Source organism: Solea solea, chromosome 18 (genome assembly GCF_958295425.1).
Source record: "Solea solea chromosome 18, fSolSol10.1, whole genome shotgun sequence".
Classification (NCBI taxonomy): domain Eukaryota; kingdom Metazoa; phylum Chordata; class Actinopteri; order Pleuronectiformes; family Soleidae; genus Solea; species Solea solea.
The window spans coordinates 5,830,777-5,851,555 of record NC_081151.1 but is presented as its reverse complement, the minus strand read 5'-3'; the positions used below and the strand labels follow the sequence as shown (position 1 = coordinate 5,851,555).

At 40.3% G+C, this 20,779-nt stretch overlaps 4 protein-coding genes across 13 annotated transcripts in view; 2 read left to right on the top strand and 2 right to left on the bottom strand.

The window, feature by feature from the left end:
• Positions 1-677: 677 nt before the first annotated feature.
• LOC131444909 (titin-like) lies at positions 678-5,654 on the top strand. The gene is made up of 2 exons (XM_058615611.1): positions 678-4,588; positions 4,669-5,654. Exon 1 carries the CDS (start codon positions 688-690, stop codon positions 4,558-4,560), a length of 3,873 nt encoding a protein of 1,290 aa, XP_058471594.1. The 5' UTR covers positions 678-687; the 3' UTR covers positions 4,561-4,588; positions 4,669-5,654.
• Positions 5,655-5,863: 209 nt separating this feature from the next.
• rmnd1 (required for meiotic nuclear division 1 homolog) lies at positions 5,864-9,515 on the bottom strand. Its single transcript, XM_058615481.1, has 12 exons — positions 9,366-9,515; positions 8,289-8,740; positions 8,103-8,208; positions 7,933-8,008; positions 7,614-7,653; positions 7,422-7,522; positions 7,225-7,331; positions 7,063-7,127; positions 6,834-6,910; positions 6,376-6,496; positions 6,176-6,292; positions 5,864-6,079 (listed from the first exon to the last, which is right to left on the bottom strand). The coding sequence occupies exons 2-12, from the start codon at positions 8,709-8,711 to the stop codon at positions 6,047-6,049; spliced, it is 1,266 nt and encodes a 421-aa protein (XP_058471464.1). The 5' UTR covers positions 8,712-8,740; positions 9,366-9,515; the 3' UTR covers positions 5,864-6,046.
• An 8-nt stretch (positions 9,516-9,523) lies between these two features.
• ccdc170 (coiled-coil domain containing 170) lies at positions 9,524-13,590 on the top strand. The gene is made up of 8 exons (XM_058615480.1): positions 9,524-10,051; positions 10,217-10,399; positions 10,756-11,046; positions 11,152-11,352; positions 11,740-11,913; positions 12,017-12,253; positions 12,473-12,676; positions 13,268-13,590. Exons 1-8 carry the CDS (start codon positions 10,025-10,027, stop codon positions 13,529-13,531), a joined length of 1,581 nt encoding a protein of 526 aa, XP_058471463.1. The 5' UTR covers positions 9,524-10,024; the 3' UTR covers positions 13,532-13,590.
• Positions 13,591-13,673: 83 nt separating this feature from the next.
• syne1b (spectrin repeat containing, nuclear envelope 1b) overlaps positions 13,674-20,779 on the bottom strand; it is a 67,645-nt gene continuing 60,539 nt past the window's right edge. For 8 of the 10 annotated variants that reach the window (XM_058615469.1, XM_058615479.1, XM_058615468.1 and 5 more), the window contains 10 exons: positions 20,364-20,432; positions 19,511-19,617; positions 19,157-19,283; positions 18,855-19,066; positions 18,562-18,762; positions 18,352-18,480; positions 17,974-18,186; positions 17,297-17,389; positions 16,393-16,451; positions 13,674-14,682 (listed from right to left, as the gene is read on the bottom strand). In XM_058615469.1, the coding sequence (XP_058471452.1) occupies positions 14,439-14,682; positions 16,393-16,451; positions 17,297-17,389; positions 17,974-18,186; positions 18,352-18,480; positions 18,562-18,762; positions 18,855-19,066; positions 19,157-19,283; positions 19,511-19,617; positions 20,364-20,432 (1,454 nt within the window). In that variant the 3' untranslated portion in view covers positions 13,674-14,438. The remainder of the gene's footprint in view (positions 14,683-16,392; positions 16,452-17,296; positions 17,390-17,973; positions 18,187-18,351; positions 18,481-18,561; positions 18,763-18,854; positions 19,067-19,156; positions 19,284-19,510; positions 19,618-20,363; positions 20,433-20,779) is intronic. The other 2 variants (XM_058615474.1, XM_058615478.1) reach the window with 2 other exon arrangements.

The following is a 20,779-nucleotide window of genomic DNA, read 5'->3' as shown; positions in this document are numbered from 1 at the left end:
TCAGCAACAGCCCATGCAGAGAGCATATCTGAAATCAATGAATCTCTTTCCAGAGACATTGTGTCTGAAGCTCCTACCGAAGAGTTTGTCACTGCTGAAATTGCTGTTGATGAAGGTCACGAGGTCAGCATTAAAAAACCAGCATGTACTGGTGAGAGCCAGCCTTTGGTGGAAAGGCAATGTGAGATAAATGAAGCTGCGTCTATGGAGACGTTACCTGAAGTTGAATCGATTGTTGCAGATGAAGGTTGTCTTGTAGGGACTCATCAAGATGAACAAGAGCCCCTGGAAATTGACTCCCAAGAAGCAGAATCAGCTGCTATAACAGCAGAAGAAAGTGAAGATGGAACTGCAGGGCAGGAAGACCAAACTCCAACACACAAGGAAGAGCAGATCTTACCCCATATCACAGACCAGGTTAAAGTTGACAATAAAGATCAACCACAAGTGGAGGTGGAGGAATTGCAAGCATTACAAGCCGTGCAAGATGCCACATCAGGTTCAGAGGAGGGTAGTGATCAATTGCTTGAAAAAGTATTATTATCTGAGGATTGCACAGCAGAAGGAACTATTGCCGATGAACCAAAAGAGGAAACCATGGCTCTAACTGAATATAATGTTGAAGCCAAGACAGAAAAGGTGCAAGCAGATGCTGCCCAACCTGATCACTCTGAAGAACCGGCTACAATGAATGTAGACGTGGGCATTGATCAATTGCTTGAAAAAGAAGCGATAACAGAAGATAGCCCATCAGAAGAAACAGTTACACACAAACCAAACAAGGCATCAGAGTTTCTCACTCAATATACTGATGCAGAAATGGAAGACAAGATGCAAGTAGATGCCCAAACTGAACATTTTGGAGAAAACGTGTTAGAAGCTGTACAAACAAAACTAGATTCAAAGGAGGATAGCAGTCAGCTGCTTGAAAAAGAAGTAACAATAGAAGATACAACAGAAGAAGAAACAGTTACAGACAAACCAGAAGAGGAAACTGAGCCTATCATTGAACTTGATGTTAAGGCAGAAATGGAAAACCAGATTCTAGGAGATGGTGTCCAAATTGAACATGCTGAAATACAAAATGTGTTAGAAAGCACAGCAACAGAGGAAACAGGGCCTTTCAATGAATATGATGTAGTGACAGAAAATAAAATGACAAATGCTCCCCAAACCGAACCCACTGAAGAAATACAAGTGTTAGAAGTTGTTCAAATAACCACATTAAATCTAGAGGAAGTCAGTGGTCAGTTGCTTGAAAAAGAAGTAACATTAGGTGATATTCAAGCACAAGAAACAGTTACAGACAAACCAAATGAGGAAACACAGCCTCTGGCTGAATGTGATGTTCAGGAAGAGACTGAAAACAGACTTCAAACAGATGATGCCCAAACTGAACAAGTGTTAGAAGCTGTCCAAACAGCCACATTGGATTTAGAGGACAACAGTGGTCAACTCCTTGCAAAGCAAGTGATCTCAGAAGATTCGGCAGCAGGAGAATCAATTACAGACAAATCAAACGAGGACACACAGCCTCTCACTGAATATGATATCGCTGCTGAGACAGGAAACAAATTCCAAGAAGATGCTGCCCAAACATTGCATACTAAAGAACCACATGTGTTAGAAGCTGTACAAACAGCCACATTAAATTTAGAGAAAGATAGCGGTGGTCAGTTGCTCGAAGAGGAAGTGACATCAGAAGACATTCAAGCACAAGAAACAGATACAAACAAACCAAAAGAGCAAACACAACCTCTTACTGAACATGATGTTGAGGAAGGGACTGAAAACAGACTTCAAACACACGCTGCTCAAACTACACGAGCTGGAAAACCAGAAGTTGTACAAACAGCCACATTAGATTTTGAGGACAGTGGTCAATTGCTTCCAAAGGACGTGATCTCAGAAGATATTCCAGCAGAAGAAACAGTGAAAACAGAGCCTCGCACTGAATATAATGTTGCAGCTGAAGCAGAAAACAAACTCCAAACAGAAGCTGCACAAACGGAACATACTGGAGAACCAGAGGTATTAGAAGCTGTAGAAACAGACACATTAGTTGTCGAAGAAGGTAACCTTCAAACCTCTAATGAATCAGAAGTACCACAGGCCATTCCTGCGCCAGAAATATTTGACACAGACCAGGCAACAGAGAACCTTAGTGAAGTAAGTTCCAAGCCAGATGACAAAGACCTGAAAAGAGATGCTCCAAATATTGACCAAGTTGCAGAAATTATAGGAGCTGTTAGTGTTCAATCCCTCAGAAAAGAAGTTTTAGCACAAAACACTGAGGCTGTTATTGATGAAGCCAAAGAAGAAACAGAGCCACTGACTGAAGCTAGTGAACTCACTGTTGCTATTGAATCTGAACATGTTCAGGACCATGAGGTAGCGGAGGATGTCATTTTAGCACAATCAGCAGAAGATGTTACTGGACATACTCAACAACCAGAAGTGTCACCATCAAATGTAAATGACACTGAAACCAGTACAGAAACTGAGGTAGAATCATCTATGGCTGCTCAAGCAGTCACTGAAAGTGCTGAGGGAGGTAGTGCAAATGTTTTAAAGGTAAATGAAGATCAGAAAACAGAGAGTACACCACACAATGCTCAGGTTAGTCAGGAAGATCACATCCATGAAGTTGTCGATGAGGTGCAAACAGTAACAGCAGTTTGTGTATCCTCTGTTGATGATGAGGCAAGCTGTGTTCAGGTGAGAGAAAAACCTGTATTTTCCGAAGTAACTCCAGCAGCTTTGCTGGAGAATGCTAAATTTACAAATGAAAGGGTGCATGCGCAGCACCTCAGCGCAGTGCAATGCAATGTTGAAGAAGAAAAGGGCGTCATTCCAGGTTTTGAGTTTAAGCATGCTGCAGTCAAGCATGCTATCGTCGCACAAGTGACCACCTGTCATCTAAAAGATGTTGCAGCAGCGATACCTGATGTGTTGATAGAGACAAAATCAGATTGTCGTGAACCCTTGATAGAGTCTGTGGTAAGTCAGGTAGACTGTAAAGAGACAACGGAGACTGCAACGCCATTAGTGAAAAAGTATGTGACTGTGACAGAAGAAGACAGCAGTGTGGTTTTGATGAATGTGCCACTGGTAGAATTTAAGGACAACTGCCAAATTCAAGTGCAGGTGCTAAATGTTGACATCAAATCAGCGGAAAAGACTGTTGATACAGCACTAGAGGTACGGATAACAGAGGCGAAAGAAGTTATTGATGTTTGCCATGAATCAGTGAAAGAAGTTGACCAGTCAGAGACTGAAGAGACAGTAGTTCATGAAGAAACCATGGTGATCATTCAAGAAGTCGCTCATCATGTAGAGTCAGAATCAGTGCTTGTCATATTAGAACAAGAAGTTATAAAACAGACAGACACTGTGATAGAGACATGTAAGACAGCTGAAACTGAGTTAGGTGAAGTGGAAGATCAAAATGTTGTTGGGGATACTACTGTCAGGGAAAGACAGGAGGATGTGACTGCTGTCGCAAGTGATGAATCTGCAGCTGAAGAGCAAATGTTCAAGGACCTTGTGCAAACACCCGATATCCCAGGAGAGTTAGACCTTGACGAAGAGGAGGAACCTAAAACTGAAGTGGAAATGCCCAAAGTGGATGTCACAACTGAAGAGGTCAGATTGTTATCAGATATGAAAAAAATAAATGAAGAAACAAAAATTACACAGATTACCGAGAGTCAGATTGTAACACCCAACGCTGGATTAGTAGTCCCCCAAAACACGGGAATAATCTCCTCAATAGGCAATGTGGAGTCCCCATCAAGCCTTTCATTGGAATTCAAACTTAACATACAGTTCGGGCGAGCGAAGGAACCAGCTTCTCCTCCACCTACAACAGAGAGAACTGAACCGATGAAAAAAACAGAAGTGTCTGAGGTTGGCGTTCAAGCAGTGGAGCCCGAAGAAGAACCTGAAAAGAAACAGAAAACGACTGAGTTAGTAGACGTCACAGTTCAGGGAACAGAAATCACAGAAACAGAACCAGCCCATGTGGAGCAAACAGAAATGTCCACGATCGCAAATCAACCACAGCTAATGGATGTCGGCATGCAAGCGGTAAAAACTGATGAACCTGCAGAACAATTAAAACCCACAGAGAAAGGAACCGCTAATGTCCAGGTGAAAGAAACAACAGAAACAATTATAAAGAACGAGAAAAGAGAAGTGTCCCTGAGTCCTGCAGGACCTGCTGAAGTTTGTGAGCAAGAGACAAAAGCAGAGGAAGCTGACCAGGACGTATGGATGGATGCTGAAGAAGGCGTAGACAACCTAGAGGAAACGGAGAAGTCCCTTCATGAGACGGATGAACCCCCAGAGCATCAGCAGGAGAGCAACCAGGAGGAAATGTCTGTACCAGAACCTGACTTTGACAGGACTTCTACTTCCACGGTCAAGGAAGAAGAAAATCAACAAACGCTCGAACAAAGAGGAACCTTTGAAATCGAGAGTGAGGGCGAAGATTTTGCTGTCGCACTCGAAGATTCAGCAACTGCAACGGCAAGCACCGCTATAATGGAGTGGGATTGAGTACGTGTAACTTCAGTGTTACTAATCGGTAAGAATCTTCACTTACTGATATTATGATATTTGAAAATGCAAATTATTTAATAGAATGTTTTCATCTTCTCTTTCAAGGTTGGACTGGCTGAAGCAAGAGAACGACAGGAAACAGCAAATGTTTTTCCTTTATTTTTGGTCGTCAGAGCAAAGGGAGGGGCGGGGTGTGTTGGGGAGGTGACGTTCAGCAAACATTTCAGGCTGATTTCAAACCTACCAAGGCAAAGACTCGGCCTTAATGTTATGTGCTTATTTAAGCAAGCTACTGGCGCAGCCCATCGATCATTGCCCAGCTATTATTTAACATGCTCAACCACAAATATTCCTGTATCCATTTAGATTGCTGCATAGCGCAAATGTCAGTACTAATCGTGACAGTTCTTTTCAGTTACTCATATTGAAGATAATGTATATGTCTACAAGAATAAGGCAGTATTTTTCTATTAACAACCTGTCGTTATTATGGTTACATGCTACAAGAACATTTTGCAAAAGTATCAAAACCATTATTCAGGATCTAAGTGGCATCACATAAATGACACACTCATTTCTCTTGAATTAGTAAATTAGTACATGTAGATATTTCACATCTTTCACTTTGTATTGTAGTTCACTATTTTGCTTTAAATACATAATTCATGACCTATGCAGATCTATGCAGCATCACCTTATACATAACGACTGTTTTAACGCTAATACAGCCCACGATGTGCTCACTTTGATTCTTATTGACAAGTTTAAGTTGGTAAGAAAATGACACGAGCATGTTAGTTTTAAAAAAAATAATTTTTGGAACACTGTATTTGACTTACATATGCATTTGTCATTATTTTAACTGTAATCAGCAAAGCCTTAATGTTTAACAATCATGGCAGATTTACTCGTCAGATTTTTATTTCCCCAGTTTAAACTGTGGGTGACAGAATAAATAAAGCTGTTGTTGCGAAAGGTTGTTTGTGGCTATAGAGTACTGACTAAAGGCAAAACAATATGTGTTGACTGTGTTTAAATATCTATAGGTGTTATATTAATATATTATATTTGAATAAATTCATACATGTAAATTTCAAGTTTGTACTGCAAATCCTTGTGTATATCTGAACGTCTGACGTTGGTTTTCACATTAAGCAGAACTACTAATCTATCTATCTTTTACATTCAAACACTAAACCATGACAAATACTTATTTAATTTTAAACCATGACAAATACTTATTTAAATACATTATACGATGCATCACTGATTAACAGGAGACTAATGAAAAAAGAAACAGTGAAAGAAAACAAAGCTTTATTGTGTTGAATACATTACCAGTTAAGATATCCAGAAAGATGTATATTAACTTAACTGTATTTATGTCAGGAAATCACTGTCCCATATTATTGACAGTACCTTCATAGTCCTGCGTTATTTCTTTGTAGCTTTTATTGCCTTCATAGAATTGTGGAGGAGTTGCTCAGAAGATCATTTTTGCAAGTTCAAACATAACCTGCAAGGAAAAAGCAAAGGTGTTACAGGGAACAAGAGCGTGCAAGGTGTGGAGTACAGGCTTAATGTGACTATTAGGAGTCCTGATCTCTTTCACCTCTATTGTAATGAGGATAACTATCATCCACTCCAGCCTCAAGCTGTGCTTCTCGCTCAGATGGCTCCTCATGAGGTCGGTCAACTGCGTGCAGTGTTGTAGCTTCTCATTCATCACCTGCGACACAGAAGAAGGATGGAGTTCAGATCAGGATGAGTGACAGAGTAGAACTCTGTATTTCTGAGGTGGGCTTTGATTACATTGACTCTGCGGTTGATGCTGAGGAACTGGCACGTCTTCTCATAGAGCTTCTCCAGGTTTTCTCGGTCCCAGTAGAAATCGGGAGTGAGGAGCAGGTCAGACCTCAGGTTTATACAGTGTCTGTCAGAAGATGATGTGAACACACAGTTTAAATGTTATTTAACCCTTAGAACACAGGGCATTTTGGCTGCTTTTTTCCATTACAATGTTTAAACGTACAGTATATACAGAGGCTATAAGAGTGTGCAATAAAGTGTCTTATATCCTTTCTTCCAGCACAACCTAGGCAATCTGATGAAGAAAAAAATCATTTTCTCCATTTAATTCGCGAAATTTGGAAATATGTCACAGTTCAGAGCTCACTTGAACAAAATGAACAAAAACAAAAGACAAAAAGGTCTATTTTGTGACTTCTGCACGTTACCAATAAGTTGTAAGTTGACAACGGTGCATTTACCTTAAACTGAAAAGCTCTCCTATTTTCTGCATCACCTCTGCAGAGGATAACTTCACTCTTTTGCCAGACTTCAGTGTCTAAAGGGGGAAAAGAAAAAAAGACATGAAGCATTGGCATTTGGTGGGGGGAGGGGAATAATTGCATAATCACCTTAACAAAAACAACCAACCATTACAGATAATCAATTATTCATTATCTCTTTCTGCTGGCTGTAAAGTGTCCACTTTACCTCTGGAATTGATTGAATTGACTCTACAAAGTCGTCTAATGACACCTCCCATATTGCCAGCTTCACTGGAACAGAAAAAAACACGAGGTCAGACTCAGACACAAGGGTGAGGTGAGTAGAATACACACCCTGAAGATTTATAGTTAAGGTACAGGCTCTCACCTGATAAACATAATGCATTTGAAAATGCAAATTTCTCCAGAACACTGTCATTTTGATCCATCTCATCGCTCAGAATAAAGTTGCCACGTTCAAGCTTTGTATTTCCTCTGCAGAAGTAAGATGTGTTTTACAACAATGACAACATTTGAGGAGGCACAGATATACAGTACAAGACACAAGGAAGAAGCACAACATACACTCCAACTGTGTAGTTGATCTCTTCATTTTCCCAGTGGACTAATGCTACTTCGTAAGGTTGGATCTCATGATGCTCCAATATTCTCATCACATTTTTTGCCTGGAACACAGTGACACGATCAAAAATCTGAAGTAGACATGTTGATAAAATATAAATATCATATACTTCAATTTGATGTGGTTTTGGTTACCGTTTTGTCTTCAACATTCCAGAAAACTACAGATCCTTCCCTGAAATATCAGATTAAAACAGTCAGTCCATGGTTTACCTGAAAATATAACTCAAGCAGCAGGGTATCCTTTCTTTTCTTATTATTTTTATAGAACACATTCATTGTTCATAGAACAAAATATGCCATAATACACTTGACATATGAACCTGTATTCAATACTTGATGGATTTTATCACTAGATTCTAGGAACACATTGCGGTCAGTATTAAAAAGACTCCTCAAATTGAAAGCACTGCATAAGGAATAACTGTTTTACATTCTTTTTACCTATTTTTACCTGAAAAAGAAAATGAGAGCATGGTCATCTGGTTTCGCAGTCATATCTGTGGATATCACCAGCACATTTGAGGCATCTGAAATTAAAATGTCATTATTAAAAAAATGTGTCAATCCATGCAATTGAACATCACAATTCAATCCCTGCCATGTTGTAATTCTGAGTCATACCTCTTGGTAGATCTACTTCCTCGAAGCCGTGATTTTTCAAATCATGGCAAAGTGTTGGCAAATGATACTGGTCTGCTGTTGCAAAGGCAATGCATCGCATCATATCCTATAGAGTAAACAGGGGTTGAATTAATCCCTGAAGAAGAAAAAAAAAACAAGAATGCAGGTCTATCACGTTGTTATCACCTCGTCTTCTTGTAAAGATGGCTGATTGGCTCTAGAGGGCTGTTTTGTTCTTGGTCCTTTGGGAATCCGTTTCCCAGGCACCGCCACTGGTTTCAAACTTGGTTTCAAAATCGACTTCACAAGGTCTGTGGCATAAAACCGATTCTGTCCACTCGTACAGTTGGGGAACATCCCAGAGTCCATGAACAAACCTTTAAATCCACCCAAAGCTGGGAAAACACGTCTTAAATATGTCCTCTGTTGGTTTACATAACAGGTCCTTGAGATGCCCGAGATAGGCAAGTCTGAGTGAGTCCTGGGTTTGGATTCATACTTTTGAAATTGGACTGATTGGGAGAGACTGGCCGAGGCACAGATGCAGACCTTTTTACTCTCCAAAGCCTGCCTGGGTCTCAGTCTGGACGACAACATACGGAGGAGCATCCTCTCGTTTAGAGCGCTTCAGAGGTGACCTACAACAAAGAGACCAATTGCTAGTGTATCCCCACTTGAATAGCAAGGGTTAATCAGTTCCTACATAAATAATCAACTATTTTAACAGAGCAAGGTTTTGTATACAGATTGCAACTTCTTAAATGTGAATATTTCTGGTTTCCTTGCTACATATAACAAAGAAATCATTACAAACTGAATCATTTTGGTTTGTGTACAAAACAAGACATTTGAGAACATCAACACAACATTTTTGAACGTTTTCTGATATTCTATGGACCAAACGATTACTCAAGTTGCAGCTCTAATATGATGATATAATTACACCTTTGGTGTAATTTAACATTAAAAACATCACAGAACTCTGTAAACGGTCATCAGTCTAAAATACATTACTTGTGACGTCACATTTACAATGTAAATAGAAAAACCAGAAACCGAGCAAGACTGACCTTGACTTTATAAGCAATGTCATAACTGGCAACCAGGTTATTTTTTGCCAGTATTTCTACACTACAACTGCATTAATAGTACACGTAAAAAACATGCGACTGAATCGCTGTTGCTAACTTTAAAGTAACGGAGGTGATTCACATGCTAGTTCAAACCGTTGTGCAGGAGTGTGGACATTAGTCGTAAGCTCACCACGAATGAATGAACACGGAGTCTTTCAGAGCATGTCCACGTTTAATGGACCTGAAGTGTCAGGAACGATGTTTTTAGGAAAACATCCCAACGGTTAACATCGGTTCTATATCACAAGGAGGTGTGTTTGGTGTTTGCTAATAAAGTTTTTTTATTGCTGCTCACTTCCTGTTTGACGTAATCAGGACGTTATGCAATAGCGCTGGGTTTTTTGAGTCCCCAAGTTTGGACTGACAGGTTGTCTGAACATGTAATACTTGAGTCAAAGCACAAGTATCTTACAAGAAAATGACTCTAAAAGAAGTTGAAGTCACATTTTAAAATATCACTTGAGTAAACGTTTTAAAGTACGACATTTACTGTACTTAAGTATCATGGAAACATAACCTGCTAGTTCTCAATTAGGGCAAACTGTAACTTCATTATTATTATTTCAAACATGCTTGACCTGTCTATTATTGTGCTATTGTCTACTACAATCTCACATTACTCTTAATATTAATGCTTTTATTTAAAATATATGTGGGAAATGTATGCAAGTCTTCAGATGGCAGCAGTCATTACAGCACCCCCTCTGGTAGAGCATGGTATAGCCCGTGTTTGGTGTTGCCAGGTGACTTCTGCAACAGTAACACAAACCCCATGCAACACAACCAACTATGGAAGTTACGGAAAACTCTGAGGAGGTATGGAAAAAATATTATTACGTCTCTGTGCATTAAAATACATTTAATCTTTTGTTGAAAAATTCTTAATGATGCCCCCTTTTACAATAAAATAATGTAACTTTTTGCTTGGTATAGAAATATTAAAAAGTGTTTAATGTCATTCTTTTCCATATTAATTATTAGGTGGAACAGTCTAATGAGAAGGAGAGGCTGAAGATGAGAATAGCTGTTTTGGAAGAGAGTGTGAGGTCTTCTGAGGTGGAGTGTAAAGCCAGCAGGGAGATGGTGCTGAGGCTGGTGGCCGAGCTGGACCGAGAGAGGAAGAAGGCTGCCAGCAGTGCAGCAGCACTCGATTCCCTCAAAGTGGTATCTACAAAAGTTTTTAAAAGTCCGTTTAAAGCCTAATTTTGACAAAGTTATTTAACAGTGTCCTGAATTCCTCTCAGGATCAATACAGTATTATAGTCTTAACTGTGTCTATCCAACTATCGTGAAAAAAAAAAAATCACCAGGAGGAAAGGAAATGTCTTAATTATATTGGATTTCAAACTTGGGGGCTAAAAACTGCTAATTTGTTTTAGTTGACAAACCATAAAAACACAGAATATACAACAATAATACCTAACCATAACTCCCAGAAGAAAAATAAGCAGGACATAAACTGAACTCTGCACTTAAACAAACCTAAAAGTGAGTGACAGTGGTATTTATGTGACTTCCAGGAGTTAGATGACCTGGCTGTGGGAAGGAAGAGTGTTGAGATGGACAAAGACACACTAATGGAGATGCTTGAGGCCAGCAAGAGAGTGACAGAGGCAGCCAAGCGAGAGTCAAACTGTCTGGAGAAGCAGGTGGAGGAGCTTGAAAGAAAGCTGGTGTCAAGCCAAGGAGAGACTCAGGCAGCTGAAGACAAACTACAGATGTTCCTGAAAAATGTGGCAGGCCTGCTGTGGGCCAAATCTGAAAATGTCATCCCACCCACAGAAAAAAATATTTTACAGAAACTGGATAAGGTGAGGAATCAGTGTTTTTGTGATAGTTTTCCTATATTTATTTGCAAAAAAATTGCATTTTTGCTGCATGATTTGTCAGTTTTTGTGACAGTGACTGTTCTGCAGACCGTGTCGGAGATGCAGGCCAGACTGTGTTGTGTCTCTGAGGAGCTGAGAGAGCAGGCAGAGCAGCAGCACGGCACACTGCAGAGGGCAAAGCTAGCAGAGCAGCAAGTCCAGGACCTGAGGGAGAGACTGCAAAGTCTAGAAACTGAGCTGATGACAGCGGACATGCGTCGAGATGGCCTGAGACAGAGCAAACAGCAAGTAAGTAAAGCCACAGCAACACGGGATAAGAGCACACCTTAATTACATAATACAAACATTTAAAGGTCCAGTGTGTAAGATTTAACAGAGTTTATTTACTGGCAGAAATGGAATATACTATCCACAAGTATCTTGGCTCAAGTGTGTAATTCTGTAATGATAAGGTTTTTGTGCCCTTAAAGTAACCCTTATATATCAAAGGCCTTGTTTTTACAGCAGCATGAGTAGATCACTGACACACAATTAGAGTCTCACCATGCTGTCTGACCACTGAATGTCCCTAATGCTTACACACTGGATTTTCAAATTAGATAATTAATTATATAATTAATTATTGTTAAACCCAGTGGCACATGTTTATGATTTTCTGACCACATGCTGTTTCAGTACGAAGAGTTCCTGGAACAGCTGTCCTCGACAATGATGGTCGACAGCGTTGCTCTTGATCTCGGCTTCGACATGAGGCTCAAACTCATCCTGTCACGTGCAGAGCAACTTGTCAAAAGAGAAGGAGCTGCTTTGATGGAGAGCAAAAATCTGACTTACAATCTACAGCGAAAGGTAGCTAATACATATGCTGTAACACAAGAAAAAGTGAACATCAAAAAAGAAATGAAACTGCCAGCGATGGAATTGTTATCAAAAAATCTAATTTTCCCAAAAGTTTAAATCACAGAAGGATCAACTAGAGAGCAAAGGACTCCATGTCCAGTTCCTGAGAAAGAAGGTGTCAGAGCTGGAGGAGGAGAAGAGGTGTCGGTCAGCGTTGGAACGAGATGACGCTCATCTGGAGGCCAAGAGGATGCAGAAAAAACTAGAGCATCTCCAGAGCGAGCTGAAGGCCACCAAGCAGTCCAACGCTGAGCTCAAGGCTCAGCTGTCCCACACTAATGAGCTCAAGGTAGAGGGGACAAGGGTTCGGCCTCAAAGCCGATCCAGAGGCTTGTTCGTCTCATAATGTTTGGAGAATGTGTGTAAATATCTTAGGAAGTGGGGGGGGGGTAATATTTCGAATTGTGCACTAATTATGTAAAACAAACTTGTGATACCTGAGAACATAAAGTTCTACATCATTGAGTAAAAGTTGTTTCCCCTGATTACCTCTGCCTGACACGCCAAGTTGAAAGTGATGGAACAGAGTCAGAGCATGCAGGAGCAGAAAAAGAAGCTGGAGCAGCTGGCGGAGGGGAAGGCCAAGGCGGAGAACACGCTGAGTTCAGTGAGCTGGGACCTTCAGAGTCGAGAGAAACAGACCCAAGAGGATCAGCAACAACTCAGCAGCCTCAGACAGAGCCTGGTTCTGCTGTCTGACAGGGAGCGAGAAGTAAGGCAGTGGTGACAATGAACAGTTTTGATATGGAGTGTCAGATCCATCTTATATTAAGTGGAGAAATTAATCATTTGGGTTACTCTACTCTTTCTACTCCTGCTGGTCCTAAAAGTAGGTCTTTTAAAACAAAAACATTAAACCGTAACATTACTTGAAGATATATAGGCCACATGTATATCATGAGAACTACTTTTGAAGCTGAGCAAACAAGATCAAAAGGGTTGACAAACAATTACTTCAATTGGTAACACCTAATTGAATTAAGTTAATAGAGCCAAAGGTTATATGAGGACAACTTACTAACTTTAGTTTGAATGAATCAAATTCAAACTGAATGAATGACCTTTACCGAAAATATAAGATTTACATTACTGTTTTATTCATATTGAATTAGCAATCACTCCCTTCTGCCACGGTCAATTCTTTTCTGTGAAGTCACAGTCAGGCAAACAGAAGAGCACTGTAGAAACTTCTGCTTATCCTTCACTGTTTACACTTACTTTAGGCATTAAGGACTTAATCAGTTTATTAGAGCTGCTGGACTCAGACTGTGTTCTCAGAATGTGTGTTCTGCCCATTTTCCAGCTGGAGGATTTCCGGATGGTGGTTTTCCAGATGCTTGGTTATGATGCCACAGCCCTGACTCTCCCAAATAATGAAATCATCAAATTACTGGAGTTACTTATTCACGATCATCACCACCATCACCATCTTCATCACCACGTGAAGGTGCCCTGGCTCTGTCCTACTCACCAGAGGCCTCACCATCTCCACCAATTCCAGGACAGCTGCTCCCTGGACGTTTCTACCTCCAGGTCAGCTCATCCAGATGATGCAGTTACCCTTTAAAACAATTTCAAATATTTCAATAAAGCCAAATCTTACTTTAAATATAAGTAATATGGTTGTGGAAACAAAAAATTAAAACACATCCCTAAAATTTCCCATCTGTGTTTTCAAAAATGTCATTAAGAAAAGACAAATATCAAAATAAGGATTTGGCATTCATTGTTTTACATGGTCGCGTATAGATACATTTCTCATCAAATTTTTTTAACAAGTATATACATATACATATGATCTCTGACTGTTATACATTTGATACTGAGCTGACAGTCATACAAAATATACAATTGTTCTATATGTCACAGTTCTCAATCTTAATTCATACTTTTAAAAAATTAAAACATGTGTAAAGACCATGGATGACTCATGTTAACAGTGTTGTTTCTGACTTTGATATTAAAACGCACGTCTTGGCTTAATGAATTTTACATCAGAGTAAAACAAGGTTAAAAATGGACTGGGTTTTTTTTGTTGTTTTTTACCACAGACACAATGAAGGATGTTGGTAAATAAAAGAAAATAAAAGATCAGAACTACATGCCAACAGGTAAAAAAATAATTGCAATGTAAGCTATATTAAATGTTGTTATTATAACTTTTCACTTACAAGCAATTTCACAGGCTATATTTCAGCAATTAACTTTGGTGCTATTCAATGACCGTTTTCCTCAGAGAAATACAGCTTGAATATTGTCCACAATGTCCACTGTGGGGGGGGGAACTTCAGCGAAGATGCTCCTTAATCAACATAGTATCATAGTGAGATGTTTGATCCTACGTGCTACACACAGAGACATTAACTGTCGAGGTCAGCTGTTCTGAGATGAGTCTCCTGCTCCCAGTGTGATCGACTTTGTCAAGAATATCAACGTGATCTCCTCACACTGAGGTGAAAGCCCTGACAGCCAGCCTACACTGGAGGTGGTCCGTTTGTGTAGCTGAGCATCGGGTAGAAGGAATGAGCAAAGTTGTTGGACTGAGCACAGTAGTCCTCTGCAGAGATCGGCAGCAGGAAGGCGAGGACCAATAACAGGAGCAGGAGGAGCTGGAAAGGCAACGCCGCCCAGAGGACGCGCCACACAAACGATGACCTATGACCCACTGATGCCTCTGAATCAGAAGGGAAGGAAGCGGATCCAGCGTCGCTGCGAGACCTGCTCACACACACGCACAGCAGCACAGACTCGGGTTTAGTTCCTCACATCAGTCAGTCAGGACATACACAATCATTGAGATCTGCTGTCTCACTCGCATTCCTGATTCCGTGACTGTATAATCCCATTAAGAAAAACAACTTTAAACGTGCTGGAGTGATCACAAAATTAAACTAAGAGAACAATATACACATTAAAATAGTCTGATTCAATTCTCTAATCTCCCTGACGTAAAATCCTTCTCTCATATATGTCTTTGGTTTTACCATTTCCTACCAGTTTTCAATCCAAATAAGATCTCAGGACAGCAACAGGGAAACTGCATGGCAGCGCTTTAAAGTAAGCTCCATGCTGTGTTCAAAGACATTGTCAACATGGTTCAAAGCAATGTTGAAACAATGTTTGACATCGTGATCTACATGCTGACCGAGACTGGGTGGGTAAACACAACTACAGAGACAAGTCACAGAACAGTAGACAAGGCATACAAATCTGCACTAAACAGATATAACATTGGACATGTGAGCTTGCATTCCTTTGCAAAGGGTGTTAGGATGAAAAGACATGCTGCAGTGTCAGCTGATAGTCACAGTTTTGTTTGTAAGGAGACTCCCCGCTGGATAATGCAAAGCATGCCAAGGCAAGAAGAGCGGTGTCACTACAAGGAGTTTATTCAACAGAGTAGTTTGACTTTAAGCTTTTGATTTTAAACGGACAGTTTGGAGAAATACGCTTATTAGCTTTCTTGCTGAGAGTTATTGGTGTGTTGAATACAGTTAGGAGATGAATAACTTTGTAACTTTGTAATACAACTCCAGCGTACTTTTCCTGCTCTGCACAGGAAACTCTCAGCAAGAAAACACATGAGTGTGTTTCAAACAATTGAATTGCCATTTATTGTTACCATCATCCTCAGATAGCCTCAGTGGTTACTGTCAGTGAATGGAAATTGTTGTAAAAGAAGTGTCTACTGTCAAAGAAATAATAATGTATGTATTATAATAAGAACAAAGGTCTGCAGTGCTCTCTAAAAAAAAACATTTGATTCAGGTGATGTGCGACTCAATGCACAAATAAAATGCACAAATAATTATGATGTACATTTTGCATCTCACTTTGTCTTTCATGATTGCTTGCTACAAAATGGAGGCCTGAGAGGCAAGACTCACAGATGAGACACTGAGGGGGGGAAGAGATGGTGGATAGTCACTGCGAGAGCAGCAACAGCATCAGAAGAAGAAGAAGAAGAAGAGATGTCTCACACACGAGAGAGAAAGAGAGCGAGAGCAATAGAAAAAGAGAAACTGCAGCCTTTGCATTGTTCATTGCAGACATTTACTGGCGTGACTGTTGGAGAGATAAAGGGAGTGTATCCACTCAGTAATAGCAAGAGAGGGTTAGACGTAGAAAAATGTCCCTCTGGTTAGCGATAATAAGCAGCTGAGGACGTCGGGCGGAGAAGAGGCCTTGCACCTTGTGAGAGACTGTTGTCAAGGATGTGTGGGCTACCACTCACCTCATCCCCTAACCTACACAGAGTGTCTAGACTTACAGAAGATGATGGAATTCAGTATCATGAGCTGCTAATCTGACATGCATTCAAAAACATTTAGGATCTTTCAGCCTTTAAAACTCAGCTGGTGTTTGAGAATTGGGGGGCTGGTGAGTTCCATTATCTTCTGAGTGTGCTAGAAACCAACAGAAAGGTACCTGTGGTGTGGACTGCTCACAGAGGGTCCAGGCTGTGACAGACTACATTTGCCCCGTTGCTGTTTGCAATGAACAGGGGAGGGAGGGGGGGTAAAAGAAAGAAAGTATGTTTCAGTCCAGGCAAATCAAGACAAAGCTACCGATGAAAAGAAATCCCCAAACAAATGAAAGACGGGCAGCAACAAAATCAAACGTGAAGGTGATAGAGTTTGTAACCAGTGATAATTAGGAATCTGGCCTCTGCTTGTGAATGAAACAGGAAGCTTCAGTTATGCAATGTGATGCATACATCTCTAAATAAAGTTTAGTCACAGACACATAGTATAAGCAGTAAAATGCTTATTTGGACTGAACTTCATATAAAGGATGACTCATTACTGATGAAAAATACTGCTTCTAGCTCAAAGCAAATATGATATCATGCTCGTTAAATCATACTTCCTATGCTTCTTTTGTAATTTTAGCAGTTTCCTTGGAGCCAGTATTCCTGGGAATAACACTACAAGGATGAAAATAAAATCAGAGAGAGAGGAAAAATTGGGGAAAGTCAATTGGAATTTAGGTTTGAAAATAGTGAAAGAGAAAAAGTGACCACAAGGTTAGAACTGAGAAGGGCTACCGTGAAGAGAAAGGAAGAAATAAAGTTGGAAAGAGAGGATTAGTAAGAGAGGAGCAGTATCTGAGTAAAGACAACATTCAGAAGAAAGAATAAAAGGCTGGGAAACGTTCAGGATTCAAAGGGTTTCCAGTGTGGAAGTGTAGGAAAGGAGTGAGGACAGATCTTGGGATGACAGGAGTGAATCTGGGGCTTTTGGGGCACAAGTTACTACAGTGTATGCGATGTCTCAAAGGCATTATCAGACACCAGGATTCTCATGAATGTACACTTGGGTGTAAACGTTACCGATCGCCGTCGACTTGGCGTGCTCCTCCCTGACACAGGACTGAGGGAACCGGACGTGTCCAAGTCATCGGCAGACGACCAAGAAGACAAATCCTACCAGAGGAAATGTTTACACAAAGGTAGAAACATGGAGACAGTGAGAGATACAGACAGAGGTGGATAAAAAAAAAAGCCTGGTGGCCCAGTCTGGAATTACAACAACAATATACTGTATGATCCTCTGACAGAAGAACTTTCATGTTATTCTTTTTAATATATTAAAATCTACAACCACTTAAAAAGCATAAATGTGATGTGACATTTAAACTACTGTGTACCATATTCATTGTTGTGCTGTTTTTAAAAAAAAGTGCTATAAGCAAATTACATAAATAAAACTCAATAAAGTCTATATGTATAACCATTGTTTATCTTGACAACATGGATTGAGCACTGAGTTATTTTACAGCAATGCCCTGAGTTTGCATAAAAATTGTGGAAATTTAAATAGAACAATAAAAATGGCAAAATGTTAAATAAAACAAATACAGACACATGACAGACAAGTCTGGTATGTAAGATAAAGAAAAAAACTCAAATAATAAACAGTAAAACAAGGTTAAATCAAAGGATTTGATTTGTACGTACAGGACTATATCGCTGAAAAACATGTAACACTGAGCAGGTTTAAGACCTACCTGTTGGCTGCTTGTGATGTCCAGGATCTTGGCCAGCTCTCTCAGGTCTCTGGTTACTTCTTTTAGCAGCAGTTTCAGTCGGTTCCCGATAACATGAACCTTCTCCTTGGCCTCCAGACAGTCGCTGCCCTGAGAGTTGACCAGCAACTGGAGGGACATGTCCTGCAGCGAGGCCACTTTCAGCTGGGAGTCCAGCAGCTCCTGACGGATTTGCTGTGGGGATTTTGAATTTATAACGTGAATTCACAAACAAACACAAGACACTAGTCTTTTACCTTTTCAACTTAGGTGTTTAACTTAATTTTAATGAATTGTTGTTCCACTCTAAACTCTTTGAGTGCACATACTAATGAAATCAATAATCTAGCAGTTGTGTACCGTCAGAGTTTTGTGATGCTCATGGAGAGTGTCACTGTCCTGGATGGGGTCAATAGGAACCACTTCATTCCTCCTTCTATCGATGTTTTCCAACCAGAGCAGCAGACCATGGCTCATCTCATGGAAGTCCTTTTGATAAGATGTAGATTGGGATTAAAGGTGAGTGTGACTGAAGTTGGCTACTGTCTGGCGATGATGATGAGCACTTACTTGACATTGCATGAGAGCTTCCTGTAATGAAGACCTCCACTCCTCCAATGAGCTGCCCAGTTTGTCCCAGTGGTTGTTCATGTCTTTCAGTTTGGCCTGTAGCTCTCTGGACTCCTCGGTGTCCACCTGCACAAACTCAGTGCTGCACAGGTTGATCGACAGCACAATAGCCTTGCGCTTGTCGTACGCCTTCTGCAGCTCCTGCAGAAAAACATTTGCACATCACAATTAATGTTCTGTAAAACACATATAGAACATTATAAAGAGAAAAGTTTGAAGAAAAACAATTTTACCTTGAGCTTCTTGATTCGCAGCTCAATCGTCTGGATGTCCGTGCTGAGGTCCAGCCTCCGCTGCTGCTCCAGCTCTTCCTCCGTCTCTCCCAGCCAAGTCCAAACCTTGTTCAGGTCAGAGTTCAGCTGCTGCCACTGCTGCTGGCTCTGCTTTGTTCGCATCTCTTTGCTGAGGCTCTGAGCCTGCAGGAGCTCCCAGCGTTCAATCACTCCTGTGATGTGGAAAGTAAACGAGTGGGTAAAAACACACAGAATGACATTGGCTATTATGCAGGATAATGAGTTGAATTGTAGAACATTACCTGATGTCTGGGACTCTGAGCTACTGGGATCTGCCAGTCCAGACACTGTGTCGTCCTCCTCCTTCAGCTCAATGCCCATTCTCTTCACAGTGTCAATACTGCCACGACACTCACCCAGCAGCCGTGTCTACGGACCAGATATGTAAGTGTGCACAGTGTAAGTGATAAATCAAATATTTAATAAATATCAGAAGTGAACACTGCTCTTAAAGTGAAAGTATAATAGATGAGCCAAGAAATATGACTTCTTTTAAGAGCAAAAGTAAAAATGAAGATTTATAGACAATGAAATCAGAATTTAATGAATGCACAACGGGTTATTGTGCCTCATGTATCTGTAAGTGTGACACATACGTATCCCATGTACGAAGCATCCATCTCTGTGCTTGTGGGAGTTCGGCTGCGGCTGCTGTCGCTTTGCTGCAGGTGGAAACGGCTGATGTCCAGCGAGGCAGCTTCTCCTGTTAATAACATCAGCAACAACTGGTCATCTTTGTACTTGATTCAATTCATAAGAATCACATGAAATGTACTTAACAACAAAGGGAGGAGAAGAAAGACCCCGTTCAGACAGAGAAACAGTACACTTCTCTGTCATGCTGCATTTCTTTAAAATCTACATACAAAAATAAAACAAACACAAAAATTCACTCATCATTGTGTTGTGCTCTCCTGTCCTGTTTGCGTCAGGAGTCACATCCTTATTTTTAAATACAGCATTTTTCATGAAATATACCTCTGTGTGAACGGAGACTATATGAAATTTAACTTTAAACAAATCTGCAGTACCATTTAATGAGAACTTCAGACTTGTAACGATAAAAAAACATGCTTTTTTTAAGTCCATAACAAAAATGCACATTACAGAATCCAGAGTGGTTAGCTACACAGAACACTGCAAGTCAAACAAAACTAAGAAAGCCAGTTAGAAAATAAGGGTTAGGCTGAATTCCATTTCACTTCTGCTTAATTAGTGACAGAAGAACCACTAAATTGAAAAAAAACAACAAATAAAATGGAATTGATCCTATCCCCTGTGTGTTAGAAAGTGAGGCCATTGGTTACAGCGTGTGCCCAAAGTGTGTACAAGAGAGGAAATAAAGACAAATCAAAGTCCAAGGCTAGTCTATGAGTGTGGTATCACTCAAAGTGCGGCTGTTATTTCTGGCCCAAACACTTGTGGCATTCGGGGCCCGGTGTTGCCTACCAGTGGAGGACCTCAGTGTTTGCTCAGTTAGTTTAACATAGGCCTCAGGGCTCTCTGGGATCACTACATCTGGAAGAAACATTATAGAGTACACACATTCAGCATTGGGCAATACACGGTCTGATGCACCACCAGAGGAATGGAGATTGCTAATATGATAAATGATCAATTACAGAAACCAATGCAAAGATTTTCTTGTGTCTTAAGTCTCTACAAAATCCTTGCAAAGTAATAATTTAAGCAAAGGACTAACACAAATTACATCAATTAGACACATTTCCATTCCCCAGATTTAAAGTCATACACAATACTTTTTTTCATGTGGACTAATAGCCGTCTCTAATCTCACTGAGCAACACATTTCAGTTTGTCAAAAGAAAATTTCATTTTGGTCATTGTCAACTGTCTTAGTAAGA